Source organism: Empidonax traillii, unplaced genomic scaffold (genome assembly GCF_003031625.1).
Source record: "Empidonax traillii isolate 1590-97213 ecotype Southwest subspecies unplaced genomic scaffold, ASM303162v1 scaffold46:size3806547, whole genome shotgun sequence".
Taxonomy (NCBI): domain Eukaryota; kingdom Metazoa; phylum Chordata; class Aves; order Passeriformes; family Tyrannidae; genus Empidonax; species Empidonax traillii.
In genome coordinates, this window is record NW_020955239.1 from 2,917,498 (window position 1) to 2,945,234 (window position 27,737).

Consider the following 27,737-nt stretch of genomic DNA (forward strand, 5'->3'; position numbering starts at 1 on the left):
GGAGACTTCATACTTCCAACACTGAGGATGGCTGGGTGGGTGGATGGATGGATGGACATTAAGGGCATTGGATGCCCATTAAGGGCAGTCTGAGGTGCCAGAGCAGGATAGTGCCAGCCCTCAACACACTTGATGAGGGGCAGCAATTCTTGCCCTACTCTGGCCAAGGGAAAGGTGCAGAAGGACACAGCCAGTGTCTGACACCCATGAGCACAGCAGTGGTGTGCGTGGCAGTTGGGTGCTGAACACGTCTGCCTCAGAGCGTCCCCTTGGCAAAGGGAGAAAGCAGAAGAGTGAAGGCACTGGCACTGGCCTGCTGCTTTGCCCATGCTGGGTTTTTCTTTGTGTTCCACTTTGTAAATGTCATTTGGGCTGCAAAATGTCACTTGATGTCTTCCTTTCCAAGGTGTTTTCAGCAGTGACTGCTCCAGAAATATGGCCAAGACCTACCAGCTAACCTGAGAAAACAGACTTCTCTTGTTCTTCTCCAAGAGCACTTGCCAGCCAAGGATCTCAAAATACTTTGCCCCACTTAGTGCATCCCAGAGCAGGAGCTTTGTTACCTGAAGCCAAGCTTTATGAACAAGTTCCCAACTGAGCCTGGGACTGTGCTACCTTCTATGCCTCATGGTTTGCTGAAAGCTGTGGCCACTTCTTCAGAAGAAACTCCTGAGATATGGCAGTCACAACCTTCAGAAGGGTAAGGGAGAGACAGATGCGTACTGTGTAGCCCAGTGCAAGCTGAAGGCTGGAAAGAAGTCTCCTACAGCAGGGCTGAGGTGTGACAGCCCTCATTTCTGCCTTCTGTGCATGCAGCCCCAGCTGGGAGGCTGAAGGAAGAGCTGCTTCTCACATGCCCCCTCAAGCAGCATGGTGACTTTATGGCCAAGAGACACAGCTCCTAAGGGAGGCAGGTAGGGGAAAACTGAAGCAGGACGGTCCTCTGCACCCACATAACCTGCTCCAAGGCAGAAGCTGCCAGATAAAGTGTTGGTTGTGTCTCATCATGTGGCCAGAGCAAGAAATGGCCCAGTGGCTGCTGCAGTGGGAAATGGTTGCACTAGCACTCCTGCCCACCTCAGGGAAACTGAGGCACGCAGTGGCGATGTGCGCCATCAAGCAGCAAGTGGGGGGACCAAATCTCAGTAGCACAGTGGTCCCCGGCTTAGCGCTGTGTCCCCTAGGTTGCCTTATCGATATCCAACCCTCACGGGCGGTAGCCGTGGCAGGTGCACCTTCTGGGTGCAGTCGGATCGAGAAATCACTCCAACACCCGGTTAGCGGCAAAGCGATCCTCCCGGGACCAACAAAAAACATCCCACCCTCTCGCCTTCAGCGGGGAGAGCAGCTGCCGGGCCCCGGTCAGGGAACCCTCCCCCTCCGAGGGTGCCCGGCCCCACCGCGGGCGGCGGGGACAGCGCTGCGGCCGCGCCCGGCCCCGCTCCCGCTTTCTCCGCTTTTCCCGGCTCTAGTCCCCTCCTCGCCGCTCCTTCCCCCCTCGCCGGCTCTGCTCTCGCCCCTCTCCCGCTTAAGGTGGCCCCGCGGGATGCGCGGCGCGCAGGAGCCGCTGCGGGCGGCCCTCGGCGCTCCCCCACCCCCGGCGCGGGGTGGCCTTAAATCGGCCCCGCGCCGCCCGTAGCCGCATCGCCGGCGCCGTCTGAAGGCGGGCGCCGCCATCCGCCGGCAGCGCCGACGGGCCGGTCCCGGCTGCGATCCCGGTGCCGGTGCCGGTGCAGGTCCCGCGGCGCAGGGAGGACACGCCTCCGCCCGGCGGCGGGCGATGCTCCCCCGGCAGCCTCCGGCGCGGTGCCGCCCCGCACTCCGCGCCCCGGCATCTCCGCCGTGACCGACCCATCTCGCCAGGTAAGCGGGAGCCCCGCGCTCGGGCACTGGGGTTCTGAGGGTGGGGGCAGCGCCGGGGATACAGGGGTGACCTTGCGGTCCCTCGGCGCTTGGCGCTGGAAGAGTGCTCTGCCCTGCGACCAGCGGCGGGGTTCCCGAACTTCATCCCTGCTTAGCGCCCGAACCGGCTCCGCTCTTGACGGGGAGCCCCTGTCCTTGCATCCCCTCACACCTTGGCCCGGGCACCTTCCAGAGGAGCGGCATCCCACTCTCAGGCTGGAATTTTCCAGCTGTGGGGAGATGCCCCCATTCCTAGTGTATGTCTACCCGGGAATCTCGCCGCCGGGAATCTCCGAGGGATGGTACCCAAACGCGGGTCTCGAACACACCGCTGCTCCCGGGGAGGTTTTATTGCGCCTCTTGGTGACAAATACCAGGGAAGCCAAAGTACGGAGGGGCGACGGGTTTTGTGTACAGCCACAGGCAGGCTCGGTGGCAACCGAATCCAAGTGGACATCACCGTAAGGGGCTCTGGAGAGATGCACTGGGAGAGGGCAAGAGAAGGAGGGCTGGGGAAGGGCTCTGCCCTTTTCACCCCAGCCTGGCACACGTGTGTCTGCCGAGGAATGCACTTGCTGGTGTTCCAGAGAAGAGTTTGGGGTGTATGTCGCTAGGCGAGTTGAAAAGTACTTTTTTCAGCATCCTATTCTTGCGACTCACCCATCCAGCCTCAGGCCAGGGGAGAGGAGGGGGTAGGCTCAGCAGCTAGTGCATGACAGGAAGAAAACCCTCAAGGTGCTGCAAATCTGGAGAGAGGCAGCTGTTTTCTCAGTAACTCCTTAGGGAAAACTGCCAAGGGGCAATTTCTGTGCATCTGGGTAGAAGGAGTGTTCGAATCAGTGGGGCAGCACCAAACATCACCATAAGCAGCGCAGTAATGACAAGCAATAAATACCTGTCCGACAACTTGAAGTCCGCACAGCTCAAGGAGTGAGTGGGGAAGAGGCAGCGATGCAGCCTCTGCAGGTGCTTTCAGCTCCTTTCCTGGACCCATTTTCCTTGTGCAAAGCACGTATGCAGGGAGTGTAACAGGCTACAGCAGCTTCACACACAAGTCTGATCACCTTAAATCTCATCTGGTGCAAAAAGGGGAAAATGGGTGGGGAGGTTCATGCCTTACACCCCTGGACAGCCAGCAGAAGTGCAAGGTATTGACCTTGCTAGCCTCAGACAGGACTAGGAACAGGAATCATATAGCTGGGAGACAGGTGCACAGAGACAGCAGGATGGGAACCTCACAGAAGGGAGGCCATCGTTTCTGTGAAATGAGATGCCTTGGTAGAAGGTTATGGGGACCTCAGTCTCAGGTAATAGGGAGGGTTACAGGGCACGAGGTGAGCAGCAGCAGAGCTGTGTGTGACAGCCTGTGTCACATCTTTTTGCAGCTGTGCATGCTGCCAATCCTCTTCTCCCCATGCCTTGAAACAGGATGCGGGGGACTCGATGACTTTCGGTTGGTGCTCGCTCCATGGTTTCCTGGAAGCTCTCTGTTAGCAGGCATGCCTTGGACACAGACCGTGCGTGAGTGCCAGCGGCTGAGCACACAATATTTCTGCCCGGTGTGAGGCCAGGAGCTCACTGACTGTGATTCCTGCCCTCCCTATACCTTCCAGGAGCGACTTTGGTGTTGCTTTCAGGGCACTTCAGTCTGCACTGAATTAAGGCTCTGCAGGGCAGTTAATGTGCAGAGGTAGATGGGCTGAGCAGCTAACACATCGTATCGGGTGTTTCGGAATTAGAATGAGATCAAACTAAAGCTCTTGGCTTCTTTGGCATTTTCAGTGTAGTAACAATAATAATAATAATTGAAAAATATTTTAGGCACCCTCGCAATCCTAAAGCAATTCAACCAGATGACACAGAGCACAGCTGAGATACAGCCACCTTTACAGCGAAGGGCCTCAGCCTGGTTTGCAAGACACTTTAGCAGCCATGGGATAGAAAGCAAAGCAGTTGGGCCGAGGACACTTGCTCCCACGGCAAGGGTTTAATGAGGGGAGCTCCCGCACCTTTGGGCTTTGTTACAGTGTCATTTGGAAAGACTGTTGCCTAGGGAGCTGTACAGAGCTATAGAGCAGCTAAATGTACACAAGAGGGAAAACACTTTCACAGTGTACAGCTCTTAAATTCATATTCTTTCCATGGTTTGGGAACGTCTTTGTGACTATTGCCTACGTCCTCTAATGACATCTTCCCTGCAGAGTGTCTGAGGTCACACTGGACAGCTCAAGGCTATGTCTCCTGTGTAGCCAGCGTCCTTTCTTCTTGCTTATGAAGCATTGGTAGAGGTACTTTTTGGCAGGGAACTTCCCTCTGCTTCAGCAGCAGGCTAGGAGATGTCCTTAGAGTCTGAGAGCAAAGTCGTACCTAGCTGGCAGCTTGCTGGTAGGAGCCTGGATTGCATTCACTCCAGCTGTACCCCTGGATAGCTTTCCTCTCCTCTTCACCACGGTAATCACCTGCCAGTGGCAGTGCCCTGCACGTCCACATGTGTCTCAGTGCCTTCATAGCTCCAGCCTCTGTTACCCTTCTCCCTCAGGGTGCTGGTGCTGCAGGAACAGTCACCTCCAGCTTTCCACCAATGCCTCGAGAGGCAATGTTGCTGTCCCAGCCATCAGAAGCCACCCCACAACCCCATCCACCTCCTGGAACTACTTTCAAAACCTTCTCTTCCTTCTCTTCAGCACTCTCAGTTGTCTTTCCTATTCCCAATATTTGGGAGCAATAAAGATGTATGCTGCAAGCCTTCATATGTATGTCTGCAAGGGATGAGATATTTGATAGGCTCCAAAGATGCCCTTTACTAAGCATGCAAAATTGCTCTGGGAAAGCTCTGCAATTATTCTGCAGGATGTACACAGGAAAGATGATATCTGTCCCCTTCCTCTTTGTATCTAATTGTTCCTAATAAAAGAAGAAGCCTAAAAGGGAGGTAATAAGCCAGACAGGAATCCAGGTCCCACACACCTCCAGGGCCCTGGAGAAGTCTAGAATCTCTCTGCCCTTTTTGCTTCTGGTCTTTCTGCCTAATAATAAGCATTATGCTTTTCTGCACCGCTTCCCATCCCGAGATCTCAAAGTACTCCACATATGTGATTAAGAGCACTCCCTGCCCACATACAGAGCTGTTTGTCAGGATGACTACCCCCACTTTACAAGGGAGACACTGCAGCTCATCACGTCAGAGCTGAGACAGACCCAGATCATCTGTCTCCCAGGCGAGGCCCCTGCAACTCCGAGAAGCACTTGCTGGGAAGAAGCTCAGACTGACAAGACTGCGATTTAAAACCAATGAATACTACAAAAGACTAATAAATACAGAGCACAGTGGGACCTGTGGCTGTCAGCACCCTCCTCTTGGGTGCAGGCTCTGTCTAAAGCTCCATCTTCGACAGGGACGCTGGTCAGACCCCACTTATTCATTCAGGTTGGGGTGTGTCTCCAAACTGTGCCTTGATCCATGGTCAACACACTTATAGAAAATTGGTCCTTTAATCTTTCATGCTGTTTTAGGCTGTGCAGGCTCATAATTAAGAGCTTGAAGTCTCTTCTAGCTTGCTCTCGTGACATTAGTGCTCCCGAAGGTCTTTCCTTAAAAGCTTGAATTTATCTACTTTGCCAATATTCCCAAGTGTTCAGTCAACTGCCTTGTTGGCTTCCTCCACCATGCAGTGTGTGGGGCTGTCTGAGATCCTTCTCCCTGAGATGAAAACAGTGCACTTTGCAAATTCCTCAGATTTATAAAACGTGAGCCAAGTTTTCTCAGGAGGCACAGCTTCCCAGGGCTGATACACAGAACTGGGATCTATGGCTCCAATATAGGGGCCTTTAGGTTTTGTTTGCTGCTCATCCCTACTCCAATCAGGTAATCCCACTAATGCCTGGTGCACATAGAGGCATTCCTTAAAATGGGGTTGGTTAGCTCAGGGACAGAGTTGACAAGGGACATTGGGGTGAAAAACAAAGCAATCAGCAACACAGTAGAGGGAGAATGAATGCCTCTTTACATGGCTTTTCTCAGTAGAGGAACTGGAGTGCATCCAGGAAAATGTGAAAGGTAGCAATTTGATGATAAAAGTACGTTTTTTCCCCTGCTGTGATTGTGACATGAGGAGCTCACTGTTACAAGATGCTGCTGGTACTGAATGTAGGATTAAGAAAAAGAGAAGACATTTTGATGGATAGTAGATCATTTATCACTGGACAGGTCAGTCCATTTGAAATAGATCTAAATCTTCAGGCTTCAACCCCTCAGAGTTGCCTAACATAGGATTTCTTATATCTTCTAAAACCCACAATATTGATCAATGTAACAGACAAAGGACAAAAGGATAGAGACATGTTCAAGCGAAGATCACTGGGGTATATTTTAATTTCCAGGCAGAAGCAAAAAATATGTGTTTTCCAGCCTGTGTGCTGACACTTAGCTCTCATAGGTTTGGGTTTTGTCAGCTGGAACAGGTTCAGGTTAAGTTCTGATGAGACTTGAGCTGTTCCAGTGGTGCTTATGTTGCTGTTTCCCCTGCCTGTGTTATGGATTTTAACAGACTGGAAGCATCCTGGCAACTTTGTGTGATGCTGGTCTATGAATAACACTGTATTTCAAAAGGAAGCGGTATTGTTCTATTCTTTGGATGTTACCTCCTGGCAATGAGAGCAAGGGCATTTATTCCCAGTATAGCCAACCTCTAGATAAGCAAGTGCTGGGATTACTTGGAGCTGAACAGGGTTAGCAGTCGGGCAATCTCAGCTCTGGATAAAAGATTTGAGAGCAGCAGTATTGTCTCGTTCTGTAAGTTCACGGTGGGTCTGTGTGTGGGAGTACAGGGCACATGGGAACTGTGATTTGCTAAGCAAAGGAGGATTGCTCCTCGACAATCCTCGTAGGGAAAACTTGGAGAAAAAGCCAAGAGCCAGGCAGGCAACAGTATCTTGCAGACCCTGCCTCCCCTGAGACGATGTTCCTCGTGTGGCATTGCAGGGCAGCCTGGCTCCTAAAGACACTGTCTTTAAGGGCAGGGGTAGAGACGTGGTTTTAGCAAGGTCCGACAAAAATCTCCCAGTACTTCTTGATAGTAACAGCACAGTTGATCCTTTCCTGACAGGAGCAGAGGTTGATAGCTCCTCTCCTCCTTCATGCCCCAGTAGTTAAAGTAAGATAGTTTAATATCCATCTTGTCCTGACCCTCCCTCATTCTGAAAGCATTCCAAAAACAGCTGTAAATGGGTATCTCTCTTATGACTGCAGATTTAATTTATTATTATGGTTACGTCCATAGTTATGGGAAAGGCAGCAATGCTGGCCTCCGTGAAAGCCCTGGCTGTGACCACAGCAATAGGACTGACATTCACCAGGGCAAAACTGCACCAAGTGTCACCTCAGAGACCAGTGCTGAGTGAGCCTGGGTGGCAGCAAGTAGTCTTGTTCTCTCTGCAGTGCTGGGGTGCCTTCCTCAGTGGAGATGGTCCAGTCTATTGCATTCATTGTATCCTCCCCTCCACTTTCCCCAGCACAGATTGCCAGGGTGAACTTAGCTTTCTCCCTGCTGATACCTCATCCCCTGGATCCTTCCCTCCTGAAGCCCTTCCCCCAGCCCGGATCCACACAAAGGTGAAAAGGAAGGAGGAGACGATGACTTTCCTGTATCTGCCAGCTTCTCTCTCCACCTCTGACGTGAATGAGGCCCTTCATGGTTTTCTCTTGAGCAAACACAGATGCTTTTGTTTTATGGGCTGGTGGGATGGGATGGAATTAATAAATCAGAGCGCCAGTGCTGTGCCGCCACATTCCTGCAATTTTAAGGCAAGATCACACACACACACACAAAAAAGCAGAAACAAAATAGGCAATCTCTTCAGAGAGAGCGCAGATGATTTGACTGTGCCTCCTGCTTGCTGTTCCACTTGGTCTCCTGCTCCCTCACCCTTGTTCATTCCTCCTCCTCTTTTCTCCTACTTTCTCATTCCCATTAACCTCATTTCTTCCCCTGTTCCCTCTCCTTCCCTCAGCAACCACTTTCAGTCACACCTTAGTATCTCACCTACACCCATTTTTCTTCCCTCACCTTCCTTTCATCTATGCTTTCCTTACCTCTACCCCACAGTAAGGTGCAGCCGAGGCTTGTGCATCCAGGTATGAAGTTCTGTGTCCTGCATGCAAGTCCAAGAGCCAGGAATGCCTCAACTTTTATACTGTGGACTGAAATGTCCGCTCTTACACCTGCTTCCTCCACCCTGCTTCATTTGCTCCTCGTAAGGAGAATGTTGCTGCCTGAGAGATTCAGTGAATTACTCTGGGAATAAAGCATACAAAATATTACTGTTCTCCCCTCCGACATGGTATTTAACAGTGTTCCTGCAAGCAAAATTAGAGCCTGCCCCAGAACTAGAAGACCCTTTTCTCCTTGAAGGCTAACCAGAAATGCTTTGTCTAAAATTAATTCTTTTGAGCCCAATAACAAGTTTTAACATCTATACTTGCCTACCATCAGGTGGTAACGGGCTAGGAGAAGATTTTTTTTCCTGCCCTGTAATTAGCTGACTGTATGTGGGGCTTCAGGAGGGCAAGGCAAACCATGTGGTTACATTAAAGGGCTGAGACAGTTTTTACTCACTGCAAGCTTTGGTTTTTCTCTAATGAGCTGAGGCACCTGAAAGTCATTTCCCCAGAGTGCTTATACATTGTTGTGCTTACCTTACCTGTGGGGGAACCGAGGCACTGAAGCAGGTGAAATGATTTGCCCAGATCCACATACTGATGCAGAGTTGAAGCCAGAAAAAGAACCGAGAAATCTTGTTTCACAGTTGACTGCTTTATCCTCTGGCCTTGGAGGAGGCCAGCAAAGACCTTTATCTTGTTTAGACGAGTGGGTAGTCATTCCAAGAGGACGCTGGGGCAAGGGTATCTTTCTGTACTAATATGTGTCTTAATGAGTCCTGTTGCTAAGCGGCTTCAATGATAGATCATGCATCTTTTTCACTAAGCATTGAAATAATTTTTTAATCATTAAAGCTAATATAGAATCCTCAGAAACATCCAAATCTCACAGCAGGGGCTGAAATTAGCCAGCAAACAGAAACCAAATCATGATTATCCCTGTGCACCTCTACAAAGCCCATAGGCAGCATCTGCTGAAGTCAAACACGAGCTGGGCTGAGCTGTATCTCTGGGCTGGGCTGGGCTGGGCAGTCAGAGGCAAGCTGGCAAATCCTACCACTGCAAGGTCCACAGCAAGCTTCTTTCCTCCCTCAGACATGTGTGCCAGCTCCTCATTTCAGTGGAGCAATAGGAAAGGAGGTAGGAGTGTTAACCGCTGACCCCAGATAGCTGAGGCATCCCCTGGCAGATCTTTTGGAAGGAGAAACTGTTTGTATTTTGTCGAGTGCTATTAAGTGGAGATCTCAGTTTTTTGTTTTGTTTTGTTTTTTCCTGTGGATCCACATCTTCCATCCTGCTCCTGTCAACCTCTTACAGCCTCTGTTTTATGAACAACTAGATATTTCATGTGTCCTCTCCAGTCCAGTCCCCTGCTCTGCCTTTACTCACACCTCTGCCCTCCACTGTGGGATACTAGAACCTCTTGCACTGTATCAGACCATGGGGTTCTTCACAGCTCCTCCAGTAATCCCAGTGTGTTTCCCGTTCTGGTTAGCATGCTGTTTCCTGTTTTCCTCAAGTCTACAATGCTTGGCTGCATGTTTTCAAGTTATAATATATAGATTAAATTATAAATTATATAGATTTCTTTACAGCAGAAGTGATGTTTCTAGCTTCCATGTTAGAATAGGACTCTTGGAGCATTAAGAAAAACACAACAGATCTCTTATTACTCGATATGCATCAGCAGCTCCATTACAAGGGAAGTCACAGGACACTGATAAGCACTTTGCTAAGATCATTGCCCCTGACCTCTGTGTTAAGAAGACTTTTGGGGTCGAATATAGTTTACACCAATAGATTCTTTGGGAAAGGATAATTTGAAATACCTCTTTCCATCTCCAAGAGTCTTCATGCACGGAGTCTCTTGTCACCTGCTTGAGAACAAATCCAATACTGTTCCTGTACCATGACCAGTCCCCTCACTTGCCCTCCCAGTCATGTTAGTCTGCTAGACAAATTCTGTACTGTTCACCCCACCTAGAAGTCTCTTCTGGAGGTGCTGCAGAGGACACTTGGGGCTCTTCTATCAACACCAGCTCCCATCCAGTGGCAGATAAGCTGCCATCTCAGCAAATTTTGTTCATAGTCCATCAAGCCAAAGACATGCTTGGACTGTAGCTCCCTGGAAGTCAAACCAAATCCTGGAACTGTTAAACACTGCTGCAAAATAATCACTAAGTAAGATTTCTGCTTTTTTATGCTCCCTTCTGCAGCACACTTACCAGACTGATAAAATCTGATACTAAATATTTCTTTCCTAACCCCAATATAGGTCCTGAGCTGAGCATCAGGACAAACACAGATGTCCTTCAAATTAGTTACAGCAGCAGCAGCAAAAATCCAGTTTATTCCTTCTTCTTTCCCAAGACATTTTTGGATGTTTCCTCTGCCTAGGAAGTGTTCCTGGCCCTTCAGGGTGGAGCTGGTAAGGGATAGAGGTAGTTCACATGTGCATGTGTAAAGCTAGGAATGCCTCACCTGACTTGTAGACTTCCACAAACATCCTCACAAAAAGCTGCTTTTGGTCTTGTGCTGCTGTAGCTCAGAAGTACCAAGGTGACTGTCATGCTGAGGACACACTTAGGAGACCACTGTTGACAGAAGACCAGCACGCCAGGCACCAGCCAGAGATGCAGGGTGTGTACACACATGCAGGGGTCTGGAAAGGATGTGGGTGGGAGCCACCTTAGTAACACCATCCTAAGGTTAGCCCGGTTTGGCCAACACTCAAGCATCCCTCTGCTGGGAAAGAGGTGATAGCTGAAGAAGGAGACTTTACTACAGACAGGAAAAAAAAGGCCCTTTAACAGTCACTTAATGCACAGAATCTGGTTAAGGACAAAGTCTGTGAAAAGCAACCAGAAGTGTGCTCTGGTGGCAGGAGTTCACTGTCCAGCAAAAACAAATTGGCCCCTTGTTTTAAGGCGTTTCTGAGTTTCCAGAGATCCAATTTCTGCTTCTGCAGCTGCCACTTTTACCAGCATCTCTGTCTATGGGGAGACTACACCCTGACCCAATGCACACAAAGTTTTTTGATAACCAGAGCAACCTTTCTTCCCTGCAACACAAGAAAAGAGCCAAATTCACCCCCAGAATCAGGACAGGTTCAGATCCACCTCTCAGATTTACAGCAGCAGCCCACTTCTAGTTTAAATAAGAAACCACTCTTGGACCTGATGTTTCAGGCCAACCTCATCCGCCTTTGAAGTGAGCTCCAAGGGCTCTCAAAGTGCAGAGGAGGGTTCAAAAAAAGGCTAGTTCGTCTTTCCTCTCCAACCAGAAGTATCTCTGCATGAGTTATTCTGTCCAAGGCCAACTGGCAGCCCATGAATGTGGAAGGAAGTTAGGAAGGACAGCACTGACCAGAGGCCTTGAGTGCAGAGGTGTAAGAACTGGGGAGAGGCATCTCCTGGGACTTTCTTGCTTGTATTTCTGCAAAGATTATACTCCAAACTCAGGAAACAGAGCAGGCAACTTACCAGGCTGGAGGGAAGCATCAACCCCTCATTGCATCCAGGTCTCAAGCAGCCTGAAGCACACAATTTCACAGATAAGCCCACGAGTACAATACAGCATAGGCTGACCTCCCTCTCAAGGGAAGGTTCACAGACACTGTGTGCAAAGATGACTTTTAGACCAGTCTGCTTTCAGGTGCAATTAAGGAGCAAGGAAGAGAACAACCCCTGTACAAGCAAGCCCTATGGCAACCCTTTGCACTCTGAGAGATCTCATGCTGAGCTCACTTGCCCTGACAGTCTTCCCTGCCTTCCCAACAGACTCTTCCATTTTCACTGTGCAAGACATGGAAAACCAGAAACCAAAACTCACATCTTTTTTTTTCTGGTAGGCTTGGATTGTTGTCAGAAAGGGGCACTTGATTTTGCTACTCTTCAGCTCCATCTGTTCACCCAAATGTATCCACTGCTTACCTTTTCTACAAAATAAAACTTATTTCAATATCTTCTGGCAGCTGCTGCCGGTGTCCAAGTTAGATATTTCAACTACTGCACTAACTGCTGCCATGGCATTCCCGGGAAGTGGGAATTGCATATGGGTTTCTTGATACATTGGCACCTAATTCAGACGTGACCTGCCTGTAGTCCAGAGCCAACAGCTTCCCTGATAGGACAGGGAAGGACAGCAGGACAGCCCCAGCAGGACACTGGCCGTCACCTTCCTGCCCCTTCTTTCCTCCACACTCTTCCCTTTTTATTTCACATACAGAAGGCAGAAAAATAAACACTGTTTTCTGACTCTAATTTTCATTTTAGTGTTCCTTTTAATTGAGCCCAAGCTACACAGATCAGCTGTGGCATTGAAGGTACAAGTCAAGCAGTGGACCATAACGTATATCTATTGCAAAAGACAATTCTCTAGGTGCCAATTTATTTCTCCATTCTACGGTTGTTTATAAAAGTGTCTGCACAACACTTGGATGCCGCGCAGCAAGTGGCAAATCTAATGAGTGCTGATGATTTATTTGGAGGAAGAAATCAGAATTAGCATTTTGGACCATCTCAGCTAGTTACAAAGCAAGCGTATTTCACACAGTTCAGAGAACTGCAACAGCAAAAGTGTCCATCAGGGAGACCAAAGTGATATTTCTGCTCTTTTTACTTCTCACACAACTAACAACTGCATGATGTGGTGGCAGCTCACCAGCACTGGTCAGTGTCCTCTCTGTGTTAATCTATTTGGAGTGGCTACCCACAAAAACATTCCACACAAATTTGCTGTTTTCTTGATGGTTTTATTGATCACATAACTCAGCCAGCACTCCCAAATAAAAACTCTGGGGGATTCTTGCCTTTGCATTGCACTAACTTGCCCACAGTTCTTTCCATGCAATAACAGATGTGGACTTCAGGATTCTTCAGGGTACCAGCACATACATGTTACCATTAAAATGTCAGTGTTCCCGCAGGTTTTGGGAACATATTCAGCTACATCAATGTTTTAAATGGCATAATCACTGTTCCACTCATTTGCACTCTGATTTCAGCCAGAGCAGCTTCTCCTTTGCTTTCTTTTGCCCTCCTTAGGAATAACTAGGAAATCCAGCAGGGAAGAGCATTTCAACAGTGCCTTTGAAAGCAGGAGGAAAACAAGCTGTCTAAATCAATCAAGGGTGTGCATTAGTGATAGCATGTTCCTCTGGAGGTCTGCATTTGATGTCATATTGACACATAGCTAAGATCAAAGCCTGTCTCTGCATCCTGGCTGCTACCACAGGAACAGCATTGGCCTTTGGGCCTCATATCTTTAGAAGGAGCTTGTGATCAACATGATTTTTTTCCCCTCAAAACAAGCACCTGTGAAATATAATTATCCATCAAATAATGCCTAATGCCTTTTTCTCTGATAAAGTAATTCCTCTCCATCTTTGAAAATGTTCTGGAAGGAAATACTATGGCTTTTTCCTTTCTGCTTTTGTAAGAAACCTGTAAAATGACAGCTCCCACTCCTGCTGAACAGGCATCAGCTGTTAACTCAGTAGGGAAAGATCTGAATGAAATATACAGAAAGTTTGGAACAATCCGCTATTGTTTTTGCTTCCTTAGAATTATTTTCCCTCCTTGGAAAAAAAAAAAAAAAAAAAAGAAAAAAAAAAGAAAAAAGCCTCTTTTTTTGTTGGCTAATGCAGATATTGGGCTGATTCATGCTGATATGTTTGGAATGATTATTCTGTAATAGTCATCAGCATCTGAAAAGGACTTCAGTTCTGCCAGAGCTCGGCAGCAGGGGAGAGAAGCTGACGTTTGAATAAGCCCCCGACTTTCCTTTCAAGAGAGGATAACTCCAAGCTTAGAGGTCTCTCAGGAGACAGCTAGCTTTCTCAGGAGACATCTGGTACCACCTGCTTCTCTTTAGGCCTGAGATGCTAATCCTTCTCTGGGTATTTCTGGCACCCCTGGATTACGGCTCTGCAGTGCAGGGAAACTGTGATGGGGCAGAGGGCTGTGTCCCTCTGAGTCACAGCCCACCCTTACCAATGCTGGGGGGGCAGGAAAGAGGTGACAGGTTGCATAGGTCGACCATAAAGGACATTTGGGTCTCGGCTGATTAAAAATAGCCTGGTTTAGACCTCCTTTTTCAGGCTCCGGAAGGCTCCCTGCAAGGATGGGTTTTGCAGCCAAGTTCAAGGTCTAGCATTTATCCAAACTGGGTTATCTCCATTCCTGCTGATAGCCCAGATAGTGCCTGGATACCCTTGATCTACCTGGGGATAGCAGGCTGTGCCACGTGCTGTCTCTAAAGTATTGGCTCCCATGGGACATAGCCAGCAGATTTAATTAGCTTCGTTAAAGTTTCTTTTTTGTTTTCCATTGAGATTTTTTTGCCTTTTTTTTTTTTTTTTTTTTTTTTAATTGGAACAAAGCCCTGTATAAAGCATCAGCCTCCTCCGCTCTGTGCTCCCCCACGCAAGCCACATGTCTGGGACAAGGATGTTTTTGGGAAGGGCACCATGCCAAGCTGTTTATGGACCAAGACTGGAGGAAGATGCTTGACTTGGGTTCATGTGGGCAGTGGAGGGATGGGGGTGTGTGCACAGTGTATTCCCCAAGGACAAGCCTGGTTTCTGGGCTGAAGTAACTACGCTCCCATATGGTGAAAAGATCAGAGCTGGCAGGGAGAGGATGAATCCTTTCTTTGCATCTGAGGAAAAGGCATAGGAGCTTGGGAAGGGCAGCTGTTTCACTTGGAGTGACTCACTTCCTGGGGAAGTTGTCCCCACAGGAGCCTGCTCACCAAGAGACAGAGTATAGATGGGGCTGAGCCTTGAAATCCCACAGCTGCTGGTAGCTCTGCTTTTCCTGCCCTGGGGAAGGACCTGGCCATCCTTCCCTGTATTGTTTTATTATTTGCAGTTCTCTGATTTTTGTCTCTCCAGGGGACTCAGTTACTTTTCCCTTGCCCTCTTTCCCCACAAGTGGTAGAGAAGCGCTCACCTCATTTAGATGGCAGGTGTCACTTGCCTGAAGCCATTCACAAGGTCTGCAGCAGAGGGAGGATTAAAACCCGCAGCAGAAGAACATTCTTCCATCTTCAGACACAACCACGGTCTCTTACATTGCCTGTGCTACTGGGAGGTCGAGATCCCAGCTGTGATTTAGGAGAGAGCCTTTCTCTTCCCCGTTCCATGCACCTCTCCTATGAAGTCATGCTGAAAGAATTGAGATTGTTCAGTCTGGAGAAGAGGAGGCTCCAGGAAGACCTTAAAGCACCTTCCAGTACCTAAAGGGGGGGCCTCAAGAGAGCTGGAGAGGGACTTTTTATAAGGGCATGTACTGATAGGACAAGAGGAAATGGCTTCAAACTGAAAGAGGGCAGGGGTAGATTAGATATTAGAGAACATTCTTTGCTTTCAGGGTAGAGAGACACCAGCACAGGTTGCCCAAAGAGTTTGTGGCTGCCCCATCCCTGAAAGTGTTCAAGGCCAGATTGGATGCAGCCTTGAGCAACCTGGCTAAGTGGAAGGTGCCCCTGCCCACTAGATGATCTTGAAGGTCCCTTCCAACCCATACCCTTCAATTATTCTATGATTCTATGACCTTCCAAAACAGACATTAATACACTCTTTCAGATGCACAAATGCCACTCTGTCTGAAACAATCCATGATTCCATAATTAACATTTCCCTTCCTGGAAAAAAATACTCTTCCTTCTTTTTTTTTTTTTTTGTCCCCTTTGCTTCTCAACCACCCTGCTCCATCAGAGTTTGGGGGAGAAATTGTTATTTATTGAGCAGAAAACCAAACTTCCCTTTTTCCCTTCTCTTTCCCACCCCCACAAAAAGTGCAGCTGACCGTGAACCCTCAGGCACTGTCCTTTAGATCTAGCCTATCCTTTCTGTCCTACAATGATGCTATTCCTGCAGACCTGTCTCGGGGTCAGAGAAGTCTCACTATTGAGAGATGTCCTGTGTGGCCGTGTTTGCACAGTAATTACCCCTGCTTATTCCAGAGCAATAACCCATTCCACCCACTTCTGTGGTTCCTTGAATCCATCCTCCCACTTTATCAAGCACATCTCAAACAGGCAGGCAGTTAGTTGCCTGGTGAGGGGAAGCGCTGCAGCATCGTGGCCTGTCTCGATTTTAAACAGTATTGTAGTTTTGGCTGAGGGCTCTGATGGGCCTGAGGGAGTGGGGGGGGAGAGGGGACAGCAGCTTCCTGTGCATTTCAGCAAAGCAGAGACTGAGCCGGTGCTGCTCACCACAAATACCGGCGCTGCCATGAATTATGCATTCCTTGTTTAAAGAGAGGTCGCTCTCATCAATAATTGAAAGCTCCCTGCTCTGCCTTCGGCATCACATCTCCCACACCGGGAGTTAGGGAACTCATGAAATCTGCATGGACTTCCTCAAGGTGGCTAGGGGCTGATGGAGAGAGGCAGCAAAACGCAGGCAAAACAAACCAAAAACCCTGCTGACAGTTTTAGTGCATGAAATTAAGAATCATCTGCATCTACCTGCAGCTCTGCTCCAGTTCTGCCCCTCACACCCCTCTCTCCTCCCCTCTCCACGCCTCTCTCTTCCCAGGGTACGCACAGAATGGTTGGCTTGCAAACATGCTGCAAAACAAGATTAGTGAATGTTTCTTGAAACTTTTGGCTCTGTTAGCTGGTACTAGTTTGCTTTGAGTGCTCGCCTAGAAAATCTCTACACTGGATGGCAGGGATGTTCCCAGGGGACACTTTGAACTGTGAAATTTGTCCCTCTGGGAAGATAATGATCTTTGCAGCCTGTGTCTCCAGCTATAGCTGTACAGTCCTGTGGCTGGTTCAGCATTCGGGGCAGACTGGCTGCCCTGAACCAGAGGCTGCAAAATCACCTTTCTTGCAGACCAAACTTTTCAAAAGGTGTGGTTCTCATTCCAGATAAAGCAGGTGGAGGACAGAACCAAAACCTCAGAACAGAATTACCAAAGACCATGTGATTCTAATTAATTTCTGAATTATCAAGGAGGGTGTAAATTGAGCAGAGGGCTGTAGGAAAATTGCAGGCACCTGAACTCATATGTCAGCCTGATAATCCACAGTCAGCTGGGCCTCTCCCTAACTTTCACTTTTCTCTGCTATTCACTCAGCACGTCCTTTCAAACTCTTCTGCAGCTCAGGGAGAAAGTCACTGCCTGGGTTGTTCTCCAGCCTGGAATCCTTATCCCTCTCTCAACATCTGGGCTATGCTACCTGTAACAAATTGTACTCTGTTGGTAATTAGTCAACAGCAGATGAAGGGATTGGTCACATGCAATGCTCTGAACCTCAGCCAGATCTTGCTTCTCTTCAGTATCAGTCTGGGGCATCCGGTTCTTCCCACCGTGTGCTTCTCTGATTCTCTTCTCCTGAATCCTTTCAGATCAAGGCCCCCTGCATCAGCATACGAGCCTAAATGGAGACTGAATGCTGTGGTGTCCCAGGAACTGAGAAGTCTGACAAAGCAGCATGAAACAAGAGTAGTACAAGAAACATTCTGTCCCTACCATACTCAGTTTTGTGCTCTCTGTGTGCGTTTGTTTATTTTTTAATGGAGAACAGAAGATTGATGGATGAAATTAAGAAGAGGGATGTGTAATTGGAAAACAGCTCAAGAAGGCTACAGGCAGCATATTGAAGGCATCCATCAAACATCCAGCTAATGTTGTTAAGGGTGTGTAACACAAACAAGGGCTGCAGGAGACACTAGGGGGAAAAAAAAAAGAAAAGGAAAGGGGAATAGGCAGGACAGGAGAAATAGCAAGGGAGGAGAACTGCCAGCAAGAGAGTGCAATCAATAATATTTGTATTGCGAGCACATCCAAAGGCTCCTGTTGGGATCAGTGCCGGACTGTACAAGCACATCAAGAGATAGTCCCTGCCCTCTACAGCTTAAACCCAGGAATTACCAGATGATCGCTGGAGATGGGTTTAGATGATCACAAAATTTTCTTCTGATCTTCAATCTCATTTAATAGGATCTACTTGAAAGAGTTTAAGGCAGAAGGAAGGTAGCTGGTTGTGCCAAGAATATACACCGTAATGCTTGCCAGCAGGCATGCAATTAATCTGAACCACTTAGGAGACTTTGTTTTTAATTATAAAAAGTAGGTAAAAATATGTGCAGTAAACCTCTGTAAGCCCCACTGGGGCCATCAGCAGGCTACTCAGAGGCACTGATATGTGACTGGGTTCTCATGCTGTGTTTTCAAAAGGATGGGCTGATGCTTTAATGGACCACTTTGTGGGAAATATTCTATGCAGGGTGGACATTAAGAGAATTCAAAGGGCCTTTGTGTGGGGAAGGATAGAAGACAAAGGCTAAAATTATTAGTAAGCCAGGGGATTCCTCCAGTCCTGGAAAGAGGTAAGAAAAGAGACTCTTAAGGATTGAGAAAAGGCAGGTGAAAGATAGATATAAAGCAACAAAGAAGAGCACAAGCATGATGGATGCAGGGGGAGAAAGGGGGGGAGATAAGGCACCATTTTAAAGAGAAAATTAAGTATTCCAAGAGATACTTTTGAAAATAGGGTTAAAGTCAGCTCCTCTGCAAGGTTGACAAGTTACCCAGGGCTTTATGCAAGGCTTGACTTGATCAGTATTGCTTGCTTTGGAAAAGTAATAGAGAGAAGGTGCATGTAGAAATAAATGAGCACAAAGCACCAGGGGAGTTGCACACACAGACAGCATCTCCACTTGTTTGCAGTGTTCGGGAAGCATGAACAGGGATGGCTTGAAGGAGGAGGAGGAGAAAGAACTAGAAAAGGAATTCGTTAAAAATTATTCTAACTCTGATCCATTCTCCTCTGTGCTCTCTTGGTAACACAGCTGCCACTGCTGCCTCCTCCTCTCCTTCCCTCCAGAAGCAACCTGAGTTTGCAGCAGTGGCAGGCCTGCTGCATAGAAACTGTGTCTGTATAATTAAGTCCTTTTATTAAAGGGAAAAAGCACTGACTGCCTGACTTTACTGCAGGGACATTTGTAATTGCAAGCTACCAGAGGAAGCAAGGAGCTTCAAGGAGCCTGGGTGGACCTAAGTATATGCTGTTGTTATTAGCAATCTTTGGATTTCTTTTGTGGCTCTATCTGTTTTCACAGCCACAAATGATGGAAGCTTTACTCTGCGCCGCTGTGCCAGTAAGGGAAGGGATTTCCTGTGGGAAAAGCAGCCCCTGGTGTAGGTAATATCATTCTTCCCTGTGTCCAGCCTGTAGCTTACCAAACACCTATGCCTTTGGCACTAGAGCTTGAAGGAGACTCTTGTACCTGCCTGGGACCCAGCCAACACAATCCAATGAAGTTATGCATATTTGCTGCACAAGGCTCCTGCTGGCATCACCGAAACACTCCCATGTGCCCCCGGCCACACAGGTTCCTTGGCCCACTTCTTCATCAGCTCTTGATAGCTTGAAAGTAGAGAAATGGGCACCATGGTGTTTACTGATTGAGTAGGTAAGAAACACTGAAGATCATCACCATGAATGGCTGTTTCAGGGAGCAGTCAGTGGAAGTAGGTTCCCTTGAGGGATGGCTCCAGTGTGGTACCGCTGGTGTCGAACAAGGAATGAGCTCATGTAGCAGTAATTACCTTAACAGGGAATGCTTATGTGCACCCACTTGAAGTTTTGCTGAGATATGCTAGTCTTCTGTCAGATCTGGCTGAAATAGGTTTGATAATTATTGGTGGTAGGGCACTAATGAGCCCCGCAATTGCATAATCCTTGTTTTTTCAGGACACCAAGGTAAAATGTCAGGGAAACAATTAAAGAGAGATTCTGAGAAGGTCCCAGAGGATAAATTTAGAATAGCATCTCCTAATGACTTCCAGGAGTACCCTGTGGCTGCTGCCACTGCAAAGCGGAGCCCTTTTGGACTAGCTGTCATGTTTCTTCTCACATAATTCTCCAAGGCTGAAGCAAGGCAATCCGTCCCATTTGGACAGACGAGGAGCTGCTAGACCCAAATCCTTGACAAGGAGTTGCCTTTGAACAAAATGCGCCTAGGTCCCTTTGAGGACCCTGGGTTCAGATGATTGGCCTTCAGTACACATAAAATTCCTTGGCCTTCAGCCCAGGACAGCAAGAGGATCTGGTGGGGCCTGGTGGGTACTCTGAAGTCTGTCATTTCAACTAAATGCTGCAATGGTTGAACGCTGCAAGCCAGAAGTAGAAAGGGATGTGGAATAACTAAACTCTCAGTAGGCATCACCAGCACTGTGGAATGACCACAGCTGGAATTTCATGGAAAAGTTAGTAGAACAACCCTAAATTAAGGACAGTGGGTTCATCATGAGACAGTGGAAGTTCTTTATAGCAACATAAATAGTTAAAAGCTTTATTCAATAGCACCAGAGTTGGCCAGGGCAGCTGGGTAATGGTTTGGGCATGCAATGTTAATGGGGCTTCTTGTAAACTTAGACAAACACTTTGCTGGATCAGGGCCAAACATTTATCACGTCTCCCTGCATTTGTGGTGATTGATATTTTGGAGGCCTTACTCTTTTTTCTTTTCTGAAAGGTAGAGAGATGCCTGGGCGTTGGAAGCTCCCTGCAGCATGCTGAGGAGACGTAACCTTCTTACCACGCTCCTGATTGCCTTGCCATGGGCTCTTCTCCTAACCTTGTGGCATCAGTACCCAACCACGCACTATCTCAGCCTGCTGAGAAGTAAGTGCAAGAGTTCTGCTATCAGTGTGCTCTGTGGTTGTGAGGATTGCTGGTGGGAACCCTGGTAGGAGGTGCTCTCTAGTGGGATGGGTTAAACAAATATAAGTTCACCTGAAGGCCCCCTAAGGGTTTGCCTACAGCAGGCACATAAACTGTTCTTAAGAGTATGTTAAACATGTATCTTAGGCTGGCTTTGAGAAGGGGATGCTGCTGTGCTGAGCACTAACTCCAGACAGATGTGTGCCAATATCCTCCCTGAAGAGAAGGCAGCCCAGCAGTTGTTAGTCCTCTAACATCTTCTTGATCTTTTCTCCTTCTCTTTCTTCTTCTCCTTCCTTCCTTCCTTGGCCCCAGAAGAGACAGATGAGAACGTGACCTCTAAAGCTCTCCTCAATGGTACGTCTGCACTGAGAGAAGAAGGCTTCCCATCATGCACTCGGCAGCAGCAAAGCATAGGGGCTACCCCTAAAATCATCCAGAATTATGTGTACTCCAGGCCTCCCCCATGGTCAGACACCCTGCCAACCATCTTTGTTATCACCCCTACCTACACTCGGCCGGTACAAAAAGCTGAGCTGACCCGCCTGGCCAACACCTTCCTACACGTACAGAACCTGCACTGGGTGGTGGTGGAGGACTCGCCGCGGAGGACCAACCTGGTATCCAACCTGCTGGAGAAGGCTGGGCTCAACTTCACCCACCTCAATGTGGAGACACCCAAGAGCCTAAAGCTGGGCCTGTCCTGGATCCCATCCCACACCCCAAGAGGGACACTACAGAGGAACCTGGGGCTGCACTGGCTGAGGGACAGCTTCAGCAACACCGCACCACCAGAAGGGGTGGTGTATTTTGCCGATGATGATAATACCTACAGCCTGGAGCTCTTTGAAGAGGTAAGAGGCGTAAAATTACATGGGGCAGAAAAGCAGGATATAGCTGCAGAGCCTCTTAAGTCCAGTTGCACTTGCAAAGACCTGCAGTTATGCAAACCCAGGAGCCATGCTCCAAAAGGCTTAAAGGGCAAAGAGCACATCTGCCATGGTACAGGCTGCAGATGGGAATAGCCGCTCACACACTGTTGCACCAGCTAGAGTCCCTTTTGCCAGGGATCAGAGGATATATACCCCAGAATTTATACCTCACCTCAAGGACAGCTGACCTAATTTAAATAAGCACCAAAGACAAACTTCTGGCAAAGCATAAGTCTGCACTCCTGTAGGGGTGTGATGGGTAGGGGATGGTAGAAAGGTTGTCTGAATTTCTAATCTGCCTTTACTCCTTGGCTGCCCTTCAGTACTTCAGTTCCAGCCACCACAACAGGGCTGTGCCTCTGGGATCACAGAAGCTTGCCCAGACTTCGGCTGGAAACCTGGCTTTTGTGAGATGCCAAGTTTACAATAAACTTGCAAAAATCCAGTAAACTCCCTTGTCACCAATTAAATCCAAACTGTACTAAACCACTTGAAGTGCAGAATTATGCATCAGAACATATTTCCAGTTTTCAGAATTTTTTAGATCTCTGTTAAGCTCATCCTTTCTTACTTCTTTCCAGATCCCTTCTGACAATTTCAATAAAACCACACTCTTTCAGGCAATAGCCATGGATGAAAAAACAAGGCTGGGGGTTGGGGGAGAAAGTATAATAAATGAGGAAAAAGATGGATCAATCGTGGGGGGAGATTACTTCCATGAGGAGGAAACTGGAATGAGTGGAGTTGATAATACAGAGCTAGAAGCCTGGCAGAAGTTGTATATGGCATTTACAAAAATGATAAAATGCTACCAAAAAAAAAGGATAAAATTTCAAACAAGATCAGAAAACCAAAGGTTTTCATTCTTCTGAGGGACTGAACATGGGCACAGAGAAGCAATGACGCAGGTGTTCAGAAGATAATGTGCTAAAAAACAGTCTTGTGGCTTAGGAAGCTGTAGCTCTTCAAGCAGTAGCACGAGTGCTGCCTAGAGTGATGTGCTGCCTAGAGCAATGCGATTGAGTGGGAAGTCAACAGGGGAGGACGGGTGCCAGTGAGAGCAGAGAATGGCACACTAATGGGTTGGGACAAACATTGTGGGGTTGAATTCTCACCGCACTGTCTCTTTCCGGCTCACAGATGCGCTACACAAGGAGGGTGTCGGTCTGGCCAGTGGCTTTTGTTGGGGGGCTGCGATACGAATCCCCAAAAGTGAGCCCAGCAGGGAAGGTGGTGGGCTGGAAAACCGTCTTTGACCCTAATCGTCCCTTTGCTATTGACATGGCTGGATTTGCTATCAGCATCAAGCTGATTTTGGAGAAGCCTCATGCCAGTTTCAAGCTGGAGGGAGTTAAGGGAGGCTACCAGGAAACCAGTCTCCTGAAGGATCTAGTAACTATGGATGGGCTGGAGCCCAAAGCAGCCAACTGCACAAAGGTGAGTAGGACAAGAAACCTTGAAGATGTAATCTCCTTGCTGGGTCCTGTCTGCTTTTACAGCCTCCTGTTTTGCTCCTCCACCTTCCACTGTTCCTGCCCTGTGGTGGCACATGTCAGTGCCAAATGGTGCTGGGACAGGTGGACAAAGCCTGCCAAATTCTTCACAGATGTGAAGCTCAGAGAGAGCTGACAAGCAGTGTTATGCATTCTGTGTTAATAAAGAACCTCAGATGTACAATTTGTGCCCAGACTGCTTCTCCAAAATCCAGGAGGACTGGCAGAGGGTTGAGTCTGGGATTTTGGTCCAGAATGATTCCTCCTCCTTGTCACTGTTTCATGCACCTGTGAAGTGTCTCCCAGGATCAACCCCTTTGAATCACATGCTTCAAACAGCTGTGAGCCCCAGGTTTCTGAGTATCCCACCCAGTGGATGTGGTACTCTCACTGTTTCCATGGCATCCAGAACCCTTAAACTCTTTGTGTTTCTCTCTAGGTGCTGGTCTGGCACACAAGAACTGAGAGGCCCACTCTGGTTAATGAAGGCAAGCGTGGATTTACAGATCCCAGAGTAGAGGTGTAAGCAAAGAGCCAGCTCCAGGGTGTGAGTACCTTTGTTTTTATTGTTTTTAGCAGGGCAAATAATGTGTACCTGTTTCCTTATTTATGCTATTATTTCCTCAAAAACTGCATATGTGACTGTCCCAATAATTCACCATGCCACTCTTTGCACAAGAAATTTCGTACTCATTCAAGACTCCCTGCAGATCACATGGACGCTTTGCCAGCTTACAGCCAGAGAGGAAAGTGGCAGCAGAGTCTCCCAGCAGCTTCACTCAGTACTAAGGACAAGCCAAATTCCTTGTTTCACCCTCTCTGCCAACTCTTAACTCTCTTTAGTGTGGGGGTTGTCCTACAGTGTGTGGAAGGAAATCACACTCCTGCAGACAACCTTTTGTCCCAGCAGCCCTGCCACCTCTGCAGTGCTTCATGCATCCACCTTCAGCTTTTATCCTGCGTGAACAGCTGTGGTGTGGGCGCAGCAGGGAAAGGCTGATGGAATGCTTAGACCACCACAAAACAGGAACTGGCAAAGCACAACCTACACAGACTCTCAGTTTGAGGGGTTTGGTACCAACATTATGAGAGCTAGGAATACAGCTAGAAATAGTGAAGATGCTAGGGAGTTCCTTTGCAGTTCACAGAGCCATGGTCAGCAGCAGGATGTGGGCTTATGGCAATCACTGCTGGTGAGGGCAGGAATGTATCAGAGATCATTGATATGTTCTTAGAAAGAGCTCGATGAGGAACAGCCTTCAGAGGAGCTATGACCTCCTCTGCCAGATGCCATGGCTTCTGATCCCAGTGTCCACCCCTGACAGATTCCTATCCCAAAAGTCTCAAAAGAATAAATATATCCCATTTTGGGAGTACCCAGCTCTTTCTGAAATAATTCATAGATGTGTCAGGATACAGGATGCTGAATGATTTAGTCCTACTTTGGAAGATATTCTAGGGCTGCTTTCAGTTCTGACCCCAACAGACACTTCAGCTCAGCTCTACCAGTGGAAATAAAACTGGCAGCTTTTATACAGACAGGGCATGACTATTTCAACTTCTGCACTGATCTGCGTGCATCACGAGTAGCTGCATACAGCATTTCCACACCATCTCATCATCTCTGAGTGACAGCCATACAAAGAGTGCAAAGCAATCCCTGTGCCTGCACACCCAGCAGCAGATGGAAGGGACACGTGTCAGTTGCCTAAACACAGACAGCTGGTGCCACCTGGGGTAGCCTACCTGGCCCTCCTGTGGGGCACAAGCTCTGTACCGTATCTGCCAGCCTTTTATTAATATCTCAGATATCTTAGCAACACATAAATGATGCGAGGCACCTGTGCTTAGGCGGCAGCTCCGCTTTTCACCACTGCTTTTGTGAGATCCACTAGCAGCAACAGGCTCATTTTGCATACTCACCCATTCTGAAGGTATGATTGCCCAAACTCAGCTCATAAACACTCAGAATCTGGCTAACTGGTCTGGAGGTACCACTTACCTTGTAAAGGATAAGCAGGTTTATAAAATCCCAGATAGATTAGACCCTCCTTGACTAATTGTCAGAGGAGGGGGCTGATTGTTCCACTACAGATGCAGAGTCCGTACGGGATATTTCCATAGATGTGCCATTTATGTATCAGCACTTTTGTTCTCACCATCTCTCCCAGCCCAAACACTCAGCCATCCTCCATGAGAAACACCACACACTAGCTATGGATTCTCATGGGAACGGCTCCCCACAAGTCATTTGTTGTGGGAAATGAAAGCAAACAGTCTGACAGACAGAGACGCTGCCACACGTTCACCAGCTGGACTTGCATGCTTATCTAAACCATCCTCTCCAATGTTTTCAAGCAGATTGTTGGCTGGGTCAGCCCTGTAGATTTTGAAGGAGCTTTTCACTTGCACTAGCAGTGAATTTTACCACAATCCTTTCTGCACCACTGTCTGCCATGTGGGGCAGCTACTCTGACCTGCCAGGTGGGCAGGAGGCATCCACTCCAGGAGACACCTGCAAGGTAAATTGCTTGACTGGGCAGTCAAGCAAAATTGTTAGATTGCCTCTCTTAAAGTTCTAATTTGAGATCTCTGCTGATGGCTATGGTGTTTTGGAGGTCCTTACTATCTAGGCAGCTAAACTTCAGAACCTCGACAGACATGATCTAGATAAGCCAGGACTGAGGTAAAAAAAAGGAGGCAAAATTACTCCTTTGGGGATATTCTGTTCTTAGACACAACAGGGAGAATTTTTCTGTCTTTCCCTCACGGCAATTAGTCCTTGTTGAGGATCAGATTGAGCCAGTTAAATCCCAGACCTCCCAGAGTCTTCTTTCCCTTCAAAGACTACAGATGTGAACTAGGCAGACTTTGCTTGGTGTGGGATTTGGTGATGGCTTCTAATCTCTAGTTGGGCCACTTGCACAGCTGCTTGCCACAGAGTAACCAAAAGCTATCACAGCATACATCCCTGCCAACTGCTGAAACGCCCTCGAAACACAGGCTTTGGCTTCTGAGAAGACAGAAATAATTTTCACTTCATATTTTTCTTTGTTAAAGTCCTAAAAACTGTCACTCAAGACTGGTGTTATAAAAACTACCTAGCTTTATTGCTAACATTTATTTACAGGCATCTGAGAGAGAAGAGTGTGCTTACCTAAGACCCCAACACAGGGGTCCTGCTGCCTTGTGAAATTCAGAAACAGAGAAAGTTCATCTGCATTTCAGAGCTCCCAGACAGACTGAACAGGGATCCTCAGATCTTATCCTCCTGCTGTTTCTTTAAAAAAAAATTATCAAAGAAGTTAAAATAATGATTTTTAAGGGCAGACAAAAAAAAATCCATCAAAAACTTTATCTAATCCATAAATAAAATCTCCCAGCTCTGACCCTGCAGTGTAAACAGAATGAGCAGCTCTTCAGCCATATCCCAGCCCAAAGCTGGGATTGCACAGTGTGGCTGAGGAACCTGTTTGCTGATCCCTGCCGGGTGTTTGCCTCAACCATGGGATAGCTCTGTTACACTGGGATGTTGTATTGACACCTCTATTTCCTTCTTACCTCGTCTTGTGTTTGTTTTGACAGAGGCAGCGGGCTGTGATCATTCCTGAAGTTTGTCAGCAACCATAGCAGCTGTGCACCCTACCTGTTCTGCCCAGCACTCTGCTCCACTGCTGGAGGATGATAAACACCCCCAAATGTCGCCAATCTGATCAGCTCCCACTGCCCAAAAAGGTCGTAATAAGCGGGGACAGAGCTTATGTGGTGCCCTGCGATCCTCCCCACCTGGGAGAGGAGTGCTTCCCTTCCCCTATGGGCCCTGTACTTCTAACCATTCGTTAAAATTTATTAGATGTGATCTTCATTCTCAGCTGTGCCAGCATAGGAGCTGACATCTGGGATGGGTGCAGGTGCCTGCAAAGGTCTCTCCTGGCATATGGTAAAGCCTGAGCTTCAGTGGTTCAAGGTCAGGAGTTGTCATTAAAGCACAAATGTGGACCTGTTGGCCTGAGGTTGGTATGCTCTCAAACCGGCTTTAAAGCAAAGCTAGCCTGAGACACTCTCCCTCTGAGGGATGCATTCAGATACTTACATGGATCAGCCTTCAGTGTCGGAGAGGAAGCTGTGACAGAGTGCCTCATTTGGGGTTTGGGAGTTCAGAAGCAATCTGGTGCCTACCCCTCACCTGGGATCTTGAACTGTTCCTGCTTAAGGTTGTTTTGGAAAATGCTGTCCCAGATCCCCAGGCAGAGAGCCCTCTGGATAAAGTTCCTCTCTTGCTCAGGGAGACCCGGCAGATACTGTACTTCAAAGGCCCTGCCTCCGTGTCTCGCTGCAGGGACCAGAAAGCAAGGGCAAAGATGGATGGACTTGAACATATTCAAGGCCTGGAAGCCTGCTGGAGCACCATCACTCTCTGAAGTGAAGGTGGGGGAGGAGAGGAATCCTCAGCCTGCACTCATCTGCTGTGCAAACATCAAGGAATGGGGAGACATCACTGGAAAACCTATCTTGAGCACATACATGACTATTGAAACAGCAAATGTGACAAGATTTTCCAGCTGA

At 48.0% G+C, this 27,737-nt stretch overlaps 1 protein-coding gene across 3 annotated transcripts; it reads left to right on the forward strand.

Annotated features, from left to right (window-relative positions):
• Positions 1-1,562: 1,562 nt before the first annotated feature.
• LOC114055094 (galactosylgalactosylxylosylprotein 3-beta-glucuronosyltransferase 1-like) lies at positions 1,563-27,578 on the forward strand. Of its 3 annotated transcripts, none has more exons than XM_027878866.1 (6): positions 1,563-1,863; positions 20,559-20,707; positions 21,065-21,600; positions 22,819-23,115; positions 23,611-23,718; positions 26,757-27,578. In XM_027878866.1, exons 2-5 carry the CDS (start codon positions 20,596-20,598, stop codon positions 23,695-23,697), a joined length of 1,032 nt encoding a protein of 343 aa, XP_027734667.1. In that variant the 5' UTR covers positions 1,563-1,863; positions 20,559-20,595; the 3' UTR covers positions 23,698-23,718; positions 26,757-27,578. The 3 variants fall into 3 exon arrangements, with proteins under 3 accessions (XP_027734667.1, XP_027734665.1, XP_027734666.1); XM_027878864.1 differs by having other exon boundaries at positions 1,565-1,863; positions 21,062-21,600; XM_027878865.1 differs by having other exon boundaries at positions 1,565-1,863; positions 20,563-20,707; positions 21,062-21,600.
• The last annotated feature ends 159 nt before the right edge of the window (positions 27,579-27,737 follow it).